Consider the following 12,259-nt stretch of genomic DNA (forward strand, 5'->3'; position numbering starts at 1 on the left):
TTCTCCACACAGCCCCCTCATCATCTCTTCTTCTCCACACAGCCCCCTCATCATCTCTTCTCCACAGCCCCCTCATCATCCCTTCTCCACACAGCCCCTCATCTCTCCTTCTCCACACAGCCTCCTCATAATCTCTTCTTCTCCACACAGCCTCCTCATCATCTCTTCTCCACACAGCCTCATCATCCCTCCTCCACACAGCCCCCTCAGCATCCCTCCTCCACACAGCCCCCTCATCATCTCTCCTTCTCCACACAGCCCCCTCATCTCTCCTCCACACAGCCCCCTCATCATCTCTCCTTCTCCACACAGCCTCATCCTCCCCCCTTCTCCACACAGCCCCCTCATCATCTCTTCTTCTCCACACAGCCCCCTCATCATCTCTTCTCCACACAGCCCCCTCATCATCCCTCCTCCACACAGCCCCCTCATCCCTCCTCCACACAGCCCCCTCATCATCTCTCCTTCTCCACACAGCCTCCTCATCATCCCTCCTCCACACAGCCCCCTCATCATCCCTCCTTCTCCACACAGCCCCCTCATCATCTCTCCTTCTCCACACAGCCTCCTCATCTCTCCTTCTCCACACAGCCCCCTCATCATCTCTTCTTCTCCACACAGCCTCCTCATCATCCCTTCTCCACACAGCCCCCTCATCTCTCCTTCTCCACACAGCCCCCTCATCATCTCTTCTTCTCCACACAGCCTCCTCATCATCTCTTCTCCACACAGCCTCATCATCCCTCCTCCACACAGCCCCCTCATCATCCCTCCTCACACAGCCCCTCATCATCTCTCCTTCTCCACACAGCCCCCTCATCATCTCTCCTTCTCCACACAGCCTCATCCTCCCCCCTTCTCCACACAGCCCCCTCATCATCTCTTCTTCTCCACACAGCCCCCTCATCATCTCTTCTCCACAGCCCCCTCATCATCCCTTCTCCACACAGCCCCCTCATCTCTCCTTCTCCACACAGCCCCCTCATCATCTCTTCTTCTCCACACAGCCCCCTCATCATCTCTTCTCCACAGCCCCCTCATCATCCCTTCTCCACACAGCCCCCTCATCTCTCCTTCTCCACACAGCCTCCTCATAATCTCTTCTTCTCCACACAGCCTCCTCATCATCTCTTCTCCACACAGCCTCATCATCCCTCCTCCACACAGCCCCCTCAGCATCCCTCCTCCACACAGCCCCCTCATCATCTCTCCTTCTCCACACAGCCCCCTCATCTCTCCTCCACACAGCCCCCTCATCATCTCTCCTTCTCCACACAGCCTCATCCTCCCCTTCTCCACACAGCCCCCTCATCATCTCTTCTTCTCCACACAGCGCCCTCATCATCTCTTCTCCACACAGCCCCCTCATCATCCCTCCTCCACACAGCCCCCTCATCCCTCCTCCACACAGCCCCCTCATCCTCTCTCCTTCTCCACACAGCCTCCTCATCATCCCTCCTCCACACAGCCCCCTCATCCCTCCTCCACACAGCCCCCTCATCCCTCCTCCACACAGCCTCATCCTCCCCCCTTCTCCACACAGCCCCTTTCAAGTTACATCAAATAAATTCATCCTCTCTGACCACTCACACTGAGTCCTGGGTCTTCATTCCTGTCTGTGCAAGGATCCATTGTGCAGACCCTCATTCCTCTCCTCCCACAGTTCCATAGTGCAGCCCCCTCGGTCCTCTACTTACAGGGCTCCAGCAGCCTCAGTCGGCACAGCTCTGCTTCCTGCTATCAGGTCACTGGTCTGATGGAGGCCCCGCCCCTTCCAGTGACATCATGCCCTCAAAAAATCAACTCCGTTCTAGACGCTGTGTGCAGTGTCTCACAGCCTGTGGCTCTGTGCTGTGTGTGCGTGGCGCTGTGCGGGTTATTCTATACCCGGTGCCGGCCGCCTGCACTGCTCCTCAGTAACATATGATGTGAGGTGAGAGCTTTCTATCACCTGCGGCTGTCGCTTCTATTGATCTCATGAGCACTTGCGCAGCTGAGAGAGCGGCGCCAAGACATCAATAGAAGCCGCAGCAGGTGAAGAGAAAGCTCTCACCTCACATCACATGTTACTGAGCGGTGCAGGCGGCCGGCACCAGGTATGGAATAACACTCACTGCTGGGTGCATGCAATCATAATACAGGACAGAGCAGGAGTCTGGTGAGGGGGAGGGCCCTCTGGGGGGAGGGCCCACCGGAGGATTCTCCGATCTCCCGGTGGGCCAGTCCGACACTGGTTCTCTCTCATTACAACAACGTTTTGGCCTCTTCACTACCAGATCACCAAGAAGCATGAGCAAGGAAGCTACTGAGCATGTGCGTCCATCACTGAAGATGCATGTAAAGAAGCTGCGGAGACACCATCACGTGTTTCTCGACGCAAGCAGTGAATAGCCAGACCTTTCCCCGGGAAGGAACAACCACGGGAAGGGCAGCATCCTATGAAGGAAAGCCACCTATGCCAAGCATGGTATCCATCCACAGACAGCTGTTTTGGGGTTTTTGCCCCTCATCAGTGTGGAGTAGGAATCTGGCTATTAGGAGCAGTGCCTAGTAAAAAGGCTATAAAGGCACAGATGATTGGCCTCGGGGAGACCAAAACATCCAACACCGCGGAGACACCATCACGTGTTTCTCAACGCAGTGATTCCAGAACACTGCCCCCATCCCTTATTGGAAATATGCAGATGCATGTAAAGAAGCTGCGGAGACACCATCACGTGTTTCTCGACGCAAGCAGTGAATAGCCAGACCTTTCCCCGGGAAGGAACAACCACGGGAAGGGCAGCATCCTATGAAGGAAAGCCACCTATGCCAAGCATGGTATCCATCCACAGACAGCTGTTTCGTGGTTTTTGCCCCTCATCAGTGTGGAGTAGGAATCTGGCTATTACGAGCAGTGCCTAGTAAAAAGGCTATAAAGGCACAGATGATTGACCTCGGGGAGACCAAAACATCCAACACCGCGGAGACACCATCACGTGTTTCTCAAAGCCTTTATAGCCTTTTTACTAGGCACTGCTCCTAATAGCCAGATTCCTACTCCACACTGATGAGGGGCAAAAACCCCGAAACAGCTGTCTGTGGATGGATACCATGCTTGGCATAGGTGGCTTTCCTTCATAGGATGCTGCCCTTCCCGTGGTTGTTCCTTCCCGGGGAAAGGTCTGGCTATTCACTGCTTGCGTCGAGAAACACGTGATGGTGTCTCCGCAGCTTCTTTACATGCATCTGCATATTTCCCATAAGGGATGGGGGCAGTGTTCTGGAATCACTGCGTTGAGAAACACGTGATGGTGTCTCCGCGGTGTTGGATGTTTTGGTCTCCCCGAGGCCAATCATCTGTGCCTTTATAGCCTTTTTACTAGGCACTGCTCCTAATAGCCAGATTCCTACTCCACACTGATGAGGGGCAAAAACCCCAAAACAGCTGTCTGTGGATGGATACCATGCTTGGCATAGGTGGCTTTCCTTCATAGGATGCTGCCCTTCCCGTGGTTGTTCCTTCCCGGGGAAAGGTCTGGCTATTCACTGCTTGCGTCGAGAAACACGTGATGGTGTCTCCGCAGCTTCTTTACATGCATCTGCATATTTCCCATAAGGGATGGGGGCAGTGTTCTGGAATCACTGCGTTGAGAAACACGTGATGGTGTCTCCGCGGTGTTGGATGTTTTGGTCTCCCCGAGGCCAATCATCTGTGCCTTTACATCACTGAAGATGGACCTACGCTTCAGACACAGGGGAATCAGTACAGGCACAATTGCAGATGAAGATGTAATGTACTTACAAAAAACAACAAACTTTTTTTTAATTGATCTATATCGAAAATTCACTTCTTTTTGGATACTCTGTTCAGCTTTTTTTACAATTCTTTTGTTGAGACAACCCCCTTACGGGTGGCGACATCTTTACTGCAATTCAATCATTAACCAACTTGTAATACTACATTTCTCATGACATGGCTGCTGCTAGGGGAATGTGTAATCTACCAACCTTTACATCTCAAAAGGAAAGAGCGGGCCTGGAAGGGTAAGAACCAACACCTACCCTTTCCTGTATAAAGCTATGTGATAGCAAAGTTTTGTACAAGGCAGAGGAAGTACATTTTTATATCCATTAATAGTCCTCTTTTTCGATTTGGATTTTTTTTCCATATCATACTAAGATACCAGATATTTATACAGAACTATATTGTTGTGGGCCAAATATCCTTTATTTTATACTATGGGATAGATCACCTCTTTATGTACAGTATGCCATTCTGCCCAATATAGTACTCACTAACTTTTGCATTTGGTAAAAACTTTAACACATGATATTCAAAAATCAGCACATTATCTAATACAGTTTATTACACAATATTCCTATAGTTACTTAAAAATGATAAACCAGTACTCACCATCAAAGAAGGGGCGCAGATATTTGTTGTATCCCTTCATAAGCTTCTGGATTGTAGGGGGAAGGATTTCTCCCTCCTTTCCTTCTGCATTAACGGTGGGAAGATAGCTGACACGGGTGGAAATAATGTGAAATAAATAATGAACATATTTCATTTACTACTTCGAACATCAATGACTAATGAAGACATTTTGCATTTAAAAGGTTGTTAAGTTTCGAAAAGCCATTTTCATATAGTCTATTCTGTGTCAGAGAGGGATCTCTGTTCAGGGTTTTCATCTTTTGGTCAAAGTGGGAATTGAAGAGGAATACGAAAGAAACAATAAATGCTGGACAAGCAATAATTAATCTTTATTTCATCATACTCATAGTAAATATATACAGCAGTAGAAATAAGTGGGTCCAGTGCTACTACCCGGATGATGAAGGTGAATCGAGGGTGAACATTTCAGCAAGACAATGATCGCAAACACACAGCCAAGAAAACTCTCAATTAGTGTCAGAGAAAGAAAATACAGTTGCTAGAATGGACAGTCCAATCACTGGACCTGAATCCAATAGAAAATGTAAAGTAGGAACTAATGCTCAGAGAAGGAGCCCACGGGACTTTCATGATTTGAAGAGTGTTTGCGTGGGAGAATCAGCCAAAACTCACACCTGAGCAATGCCTGCGACTAGTTTCTCCATACAGGAGGCGTTTTGAAGCGGTCATCACCAACAAAGGTTTTTGTTTGAAGTATTAAATACATTCCAGCAAGCGTGTTCAATATTTTATTCCTGTGCCATTTCTCATTATTACACTGAACTTTATTTTTTAGATGGGTTGTCATCAACATCTGGTGAGAATTTCATGTCAATAGTACCTTAAGAAATAAATTGGTGATGTGTTCAATACTTATTTCACCCGCTATATGTATATTATAGAATTTATTACCGTGTATAATTTTTAATTTTCTTGTTTTTGTGCCCAGGTAGTCCATGTCTTGCTGTTTTCATACACGAATGCTTCTTCTAATATATACAGTATATATTAGTATAATATATAAGTATTTTGTATATATTAGTATACTGTATATATTAGTAAATTGTATATATTAATATACAGTATATATTAGATTAGAAAAAGCAATGGTGGATAAAAACTGCAAGAAATGGACCTCCTGGCCACAAACAAGAAAATAAAAATAAAAATGCATGAGCAACAAAGGACAAAAAACTATACGAGAGCATAATGAACAAGGAATACAGTAATACTAAATAAATATCAGATAATAAAAGCCAAAACAAAACAAACCAAGTAATAGTGTCAAGATGTCAGGAAGACATGGACTTCGGTAGCTACCTGCACTCAATGTAGGTAAAGCTTCAAAATTTCTACTGCAGACTTCAAAAAGGCTAAAATTAGGAGTTTAATATTCATTTTCATGAGAAAAGCTGTCCTGATACACAGATTATTTGCAGATTCTTACTTGTAATTCTAAAAATGACATTTGAGAAGTTGTATGTGACTTGATGTCCCAAACCTTAAGGGTGTGTGCACACGACTTATTCTAGACTCCGGCGGACCGGCATCGTTAGTTAAGCAGAAGGTGCGGTGTCATTTCTCACATGTCTTCTTTGACGACTTTTGCAGCAGATTTTCTTTCTTGAAATTTAATATGTAAGTTAGTGGCGGCTTCCGAGCAGAAGCTGCCTAAATAATGGTCAGTTCACTTCTTTTAACCATGTCAAGGCTTTTGAAGCCTGAAGCAGTTAAAAGATCTGAAAAAAGATGGAAGATATGTCCAGCAAGTCGTTTTGACATTGCAGTGCATATGTTCATTCTTTTTGCTATTTTTTTACCTCTTTTTGAGGCGGAATACAGTTGAGATCAGACTGAAAAAGATGTGTGCACATACCCTAAAGAGTATAACCCATCTCTAAGATTTTACACTTTACAAATGTACCAAACAGGCAACTTTGCAATTTACTTGTTATTAAAATTTTGCCCTGTTCTCCCGCAATTTATTTTTTTATCGTTTATAGCTCATTTTCAAGGGAACCGGTCACATATGTAGTAGCTAAACATGTGCAGTACTTACAAGCTCTTTCATAGTAAGCTTGTAAGCACTGCACTGAGGCTAGCCGGGAATGCTGGAATGCCGTCTTAGCTGCTAATTGTGGCCAGCTTCTGTTCGATTATTTTTCCAGTGTAAGGCTATGTGCACACGTTGCAGATTATTTGCGGTTTTCTAGTGTTTTTGCGCTATAAAAACGCTATAAAACCGCAAATAATCTGCATACATTAAGCATCCTATCCTTTTTAATGAAATCCGCAATTTCCGTGCACATGATGTGCGTTTTTCCGCATGAAAAACGCATTGCGGAAAAATAATGAACCTGCTCATTAATTTTGCGTTTTTTTCGCGGTTTTCCCACTGTCTAATGCATTGGCAAATGTCTGGAAAAAAACGCGCAAAAAACGCATCAAAACCGCCTCAAAACCACGCAAAAAACGCACAAAAAAACGCATGCGGATTTCATGCGGAAATCTGCCAGAAATGTCCGGATTTTCACAGGAATTTTCTGCATGAATTCCTGAACGTGTGCACATAGCCTAACAGAGGCAAAGTTGCCTCATATAGCAACATAGGGAGAGAAAGTTCAGGCCAATGTTGCAAAAATGATGCTGGCCTGAGCTGTCAATCAATCAGTAGCCCCTCCCCCAGCAATCATGAATTAGGAAGGTTGAGTAGCGGTGTACTCTTCAAAAGTAAATATGCCATTAACCTTTTAAGACAAGAAAATACCATATAAAATCAGTAAAGTAACACCATTCTGCCTGTAAAACATAAGATTTGTAATACAAGTAGAAATTTACCTGCATACAATTGATAGAAGTGCTGTGATGGCCAAATGACGACAATACATTTTAGCACTGTAAGCGGAGCAGAGGCAGCAATATGTCCTGAAATGGGAAAGAAGAAAACATCAGCATATGTTGCCTGATAACCACTTTTGGAATAAATGCTGAATGAGAGAAAAATGTGGTTCAAGGGGAGGCTTCCTGACTCAGGATATCAAAAGGTAGTAACGTCTATCCTCGTACCTTAAGGAGCATCATAGGCCATGCTATGCTCTACTGGGAAATTAAATATGAAAAATGTCTCTTCAGAGAGGACTAGGACTTGTTATTTCCAATAGGTGGCACTAGAGTTCCAGTCCTCTTCCTTTCTGAAGAGACAATTTGCATATTTAATTTCCCAAAGGAGCAATTGCATGGCCTATAGGTCTCCTTACACTGGCTTTGTCCTCATACCCCCGTCAGAGGCCTCTCATCTAGCCAAAACAGATCTCTTATTTTGCACTGATGAGGGGCAAACATTATGAAACATGTGTCTAAAAACAGAGTGTCCGATTTTGGCTTTAATACTAAATTATGTGGCAAGGTTCATTATAGGATCAATATGAGGGCTCTAGAGTTCAAGTTCTTCTTGTCTCTGGAGAGACAATTTATATATTATCAAATGAAAACAATGAATTTCATGCATTAGCATCGCCAGCCTTCTATTATGCAGAAAACGTTTTTTTCCTCAAAAATACTTTGTGCGTCTTGAAACTATTTACATTGGTCTCAGTAACGGCTCCTAGATTAAGCGGACAATCCCTTCAATGCTGCGCAGAATGCTGAAAACTTCTGATCATAAACTGAAGCCGATCAGTAGCTGCACTGTCCTCTCCATCCTTGTGCTCATGTATGCTGGCTGAGTGCAAGGAGGAAACAGCTAAACAATCAGTGAGCAGGAAGATGCTGCGGAGGATAGAGTCACTAGAAGGTCTGAGGGAAGAGAGCGCAGACCATGAGAGCGGGAGGGATAAAACACTATGATAAAGAAGGGGGCCATAAGGAGTAATTTAAGAGATGGAAAACTATTGGAGAAGTCTGTGAGAGAAGAAGATGGGGCCATAGGAGAAATCTGTGAGGAGATGAGGCATGAGGAGATGTTATTATAACAATGAGGGACCAGAAGCAGTATGTGAGAGAGAAGGGAAACATTGGGAGCAGTCTGTGAGAGGAGGGACACAGTGAACAGTCTGTGAGAAGAGGGACACCTGGGGAGCAGTCTGTGTGAGAGGAGGGACACATGGGGAGCAATCTGTGTGAGAGGAGGGAAACATGGGGAGCAGTCTGTGCGAGAGGAGGGAAACATGGGGAGCAGTCTGTGTGAGAGGAGGGACACATGGGGAGGAGTCTGTGTGAGAGGAGGGAAACATGGGAAGCAGTCTGTGCGAGAGGAGGGAAACATGGGGAGCAGTCTGTGTGAGAGGAGGGACACATGGGGAGGAGTCTGTGTGAGAGGAGGGAAACATGGGAAGCAGTCTGTGTGAGAAGAGGGACACATGGGGAGGAGTCTGTGAGAGAAGGGAAACATGGGGAGCAGTCTGTGTGAGGAGGGACACATGGGGAGCAGTCTGTGTGAGAGGAGGGACACATGGGGAGCAGTCTGTGTGAGAGGATGGACACATTGGGAGCAGTCTGTGAGAGGAGGGACACATGCGGAGCAGTCTGTGAGAGAAGGGAAACATGGGGAGCAGTCTGTGTGAGGAGGGACACATGGGGAGCAGTCTGTGAGAGAAGGGAAACATGGGGAGCAGTCTGTGTGAGGAAGGACACATGGGGAGCAGTCTGTGTGAGAGGAGGGACACATGGGGAGCAGTCTGTGTGAGAGGATGGACACATGGGGAGCAGTCTGTGTGAGAAGAGGGACACATGGGGAGCAGTCTGTGTGAGAGGAGGGAAACATGGGGAGCAGTCTGTGAGAGGAGGGAAACATGGGGAGCAGTCTGTGTGAGAGGAGGGACACATGTGGAGCAGTCTGTGTGAGAAGAGGGACACATGGGGAGCAGTCTGTGTGAGAGGAGGGAAACATGGGGAGCAGTCTGTGAGAGGAGGGAAACATGGGGAGCAGTCTGTGTGAGAGGAGGGAAACATGGGGAGCAGTCTGTGTGAGAGGAGGGAAACATGGGGAGCAGTCTGTGTGAGAGGAGGGAAACATGGGGAGCAGTCTGTCTGAGAGGAGGGACACATGGGGAGCAGTCTGTGTGAGAAGAGGGACACATGGGGAGCAGTCTGTGTGAGAGGAAGGAAACATGGGGAGCAGTCTGTGAGAGGAGGGAAACATGGGGAGCAGTCTGTGAGAGAGGAGGGACACATGGGGAGCAGTCTGTGTGAGAGGAGGGACACATGGGGAGCAGTCTGTGTGAGAGGAGGGACACATGGGGAGCAGTCTGTGTGAGAGGAGGGACACATGGGGAGCAGTCTGTGTGAGAGGAGGGAAACATGGGGAGCAGTCTGTGTGAGAGGATGGAAACCTGGGGACAGGTACGGACTGGGGCTGAAATTCAACCCTGGCATTTGAAATCACACAGGCCCATGTTGTTCCCGTCCCCATGAACCAGATGGGATATATTACTAATATTACCATGGATGGACGAAAGGAAGATTTTCTACAAGACCAATATTTATATTGATATCCGTGGCCTGCTGAGATAAGTGATTGAGTCAGCGACTTTGTGCTCTGTCACAACTCTTAAAAGTATGGGTGGCTTGAGAACACCTACTCTGTTAACAACTTAGCAGACAAAGCAGCCCATGACCAGACAGGTCCTTCTGGCATTTGCTAGATAGCCAGTCCGGCCCTGCCTGGGGAGCGGTCTGTGTGAGAGGAGGGACACATGGGGAGCAGTCTGTATGAGAGGAGGGACACATGGGGAGCACTCTGTGTGTGTGGGGGTAAACATAGGGGACAGTCTGAGTCAGAGTAGGAAAATATGAGGAGCAGTCTGTGTGAGAAGAGGGACACATGGGGAGCAGTCTGTGTGAGAGGAGAGAAACATGGGGAGCAGTCTGTGAGAGAGGAGGGACACATGGGGAGCAGTCTGTGTGAGAGGAGGGAAACATGGGGAGCAGTCTGTGAGAGAGGAGGGACACATGGGGAGCAGTCTGTGTGAGAGGAGGGACACATGGGGAGCAGTCTGTGTGAGAGGAGGGACACATGGGGAGCAGTCTGTGTGAGAGGAGGGACACATGGGGAGCAGTCTGTGTGAGAGGAGGGAAACATGGGGAGCAGTCTGTGTGAGAGGAGGGAAACATGGGGAGCAGTCTGTGTGAGAGGAGGGAAACATGGGGAGCAGTCTGTGTGAGAAGAGGGACACATGGGGAGCAGTCTGTGAGAGGAGGGACACATGGGGAGCAGTCTGTGAGAGGAGGGACACATGGGGAGCAGTCTGTGTGAGAGGAGGGACACATGGGGAGCAGTCTGTGTGAGAGGAGGGAAACATGGGGAGCAGTCTGTGTGAGAGGAGGGAAACATGGGGAGCAGTCTGTGTGAGAGGAGGGAAACATGGGGAGCAGTCTGTGTGAGAGGAGGGAAACATGGGGAGCAGTCTGTGTGAGAGGATGGAAACCTGGGGACAGGTACGGACTGGGGCTGAAATTCAACCCTGGCATTTGAAATCACACAGGCCCATGTTGTTCCCGTCCCCATGAACCAGATGGGATATATTACTAATATTACCATGGATGGACGAAAGGAAGATTTTCTACAAGACCAATATTTATATTGATATCCGTGGCCTGCTGAGATAAGTGATTGAGTCAGCGACTTTGTGCTCTGTCACAACTCTTAAAAGTATGGGTGGCTTGAGAACACCTACTCTGTTAACAACTTAGCAGACAAAGCAGCCCATGACCAGACAGGTCCTTCTGGCATTTGCTAGATAGCCAGTCCGGCCCTGCCTGGGGAGCGGTCTGTGTGAGAGGAGGGACACATGGGGAGCAGTCTGTATGAGAGGAGGGACACATGGGGAGCACTCTGTGTGTGTGGGGGTAAACATAGGGGACAGTCTGTGTCAGAGTAGGAAAATATGAGGAGCAGTCTGTGTGAGAAGAGGGACACATGGGGAGCAGTCTGTGTGAGAGGAGAGAAACATGGGGAGCATGGTGGGGGGGTCTGTCTATTCTAGGCTCAATCTTGCTGCTACACTGACACTAGAGTCAGGAGTGATGTGTAACCAACTGCAAAAAAGATATGCCAAATTAATCATTGTTTCTCCCCTAGACAACCAGGGATACCGACATTAACCCCTTCTTTTCTCAAAGCAACTGGCATTAACCCACTCAATGCCATTTACCACCAGTGATGGAGACATTATGGCAGCCTCTAAATATGACAGCACTCTAACAAGCAATTCTCAGTTGGGGAATGAAACATATAATAAACTTACTAGATTTTCCATTTTTATTTTAGTAAATTAATAAATGGTAATTAATATTGTTGTCATCAGAGCAGCCAGCTGTTAATATCTTTCTGCATATTTACCAAGTCTTTTAATTATTCACCACAGAAAACATAAGAAAAAAAAAAAATAATTGCAGAAACATGTCAGCTTTACATAGCATAATAATCCGTTTTGTATATATTGTATTTAAAATGGCAATGTGCCTTCCATTGAAAGTAATTATTGCTAAATCACATTCCCAAGTAAGAGCATTTAATGTGCCCTGGGCCTTTCAGTATGGCTCGGTGAGCTGGCATTATCCTAACATACAGTATCACTTGGATGTAAATAGGCAAAACTATTCAAATTTACTTAATTTCACACCTAAATGATCACGGATGCTGATTCAAAATAGCTCCAGAGAGGAGACAAGAAGGGAATCTGTGGGAGAGATATATACGAGCCGTGAGTACTGTACATATGATACATCTGATCAAGCTGCAGATGTATCAATAATGCTAATGATTCAACCATTATGTTATCACAAGCTAAACCATGTGATCAATGTAGATTAAAGAGGTTGTCCTCTACTTTTACATGGATG

At 46.7% G+C, this 12,259-nt stretch overlaps 1 protein-coding gene across 1 annotated transcript in view; it reads right to left on the minus strand.

Moving 5' to 3' along the window:
- Positions 1-12,259, minus strand: part of LOC138667803 (gamma-aminobutyric acid receptor subunit pi-like) — a 196,376-nt gene that overhangs the window by 173,828 nt on the left and 10,289 nt on the right. The window contains exons 2-3 of the mRNA XM_069755894.1: positions 7,256-7,342; positions 4,397-4,503 (exon numbers count right to left, since the gene is read on the minus strand). Of these exons, the coding sequence (XP_069611995.1) occupies positions 4,397-4,503; positions 7,256-7,305 (157 nt within the window). The 5' untranslated portion in view covers positions 7,306-7,342. The remainder of the gene's footprint in view (positions 1-4,396; positions 4,504-7,255; positions 7,343-12,259) is intronic.

Source organism: Ranitomeya imitator, chromosome 2 (assembly GCF_032444005.1).
Source record: "Ranitomeya imitator isolate aRanImi1 chromosome 2, aRanImi1.pri, whole genome shotgun sequence".
Taxonomy (NCBI): Eukaryota; Metazoa; Chordata; class Amphibia; order Anura; family Dendrobatidae; genus Ranitomeya; species Ranitomeya imitator.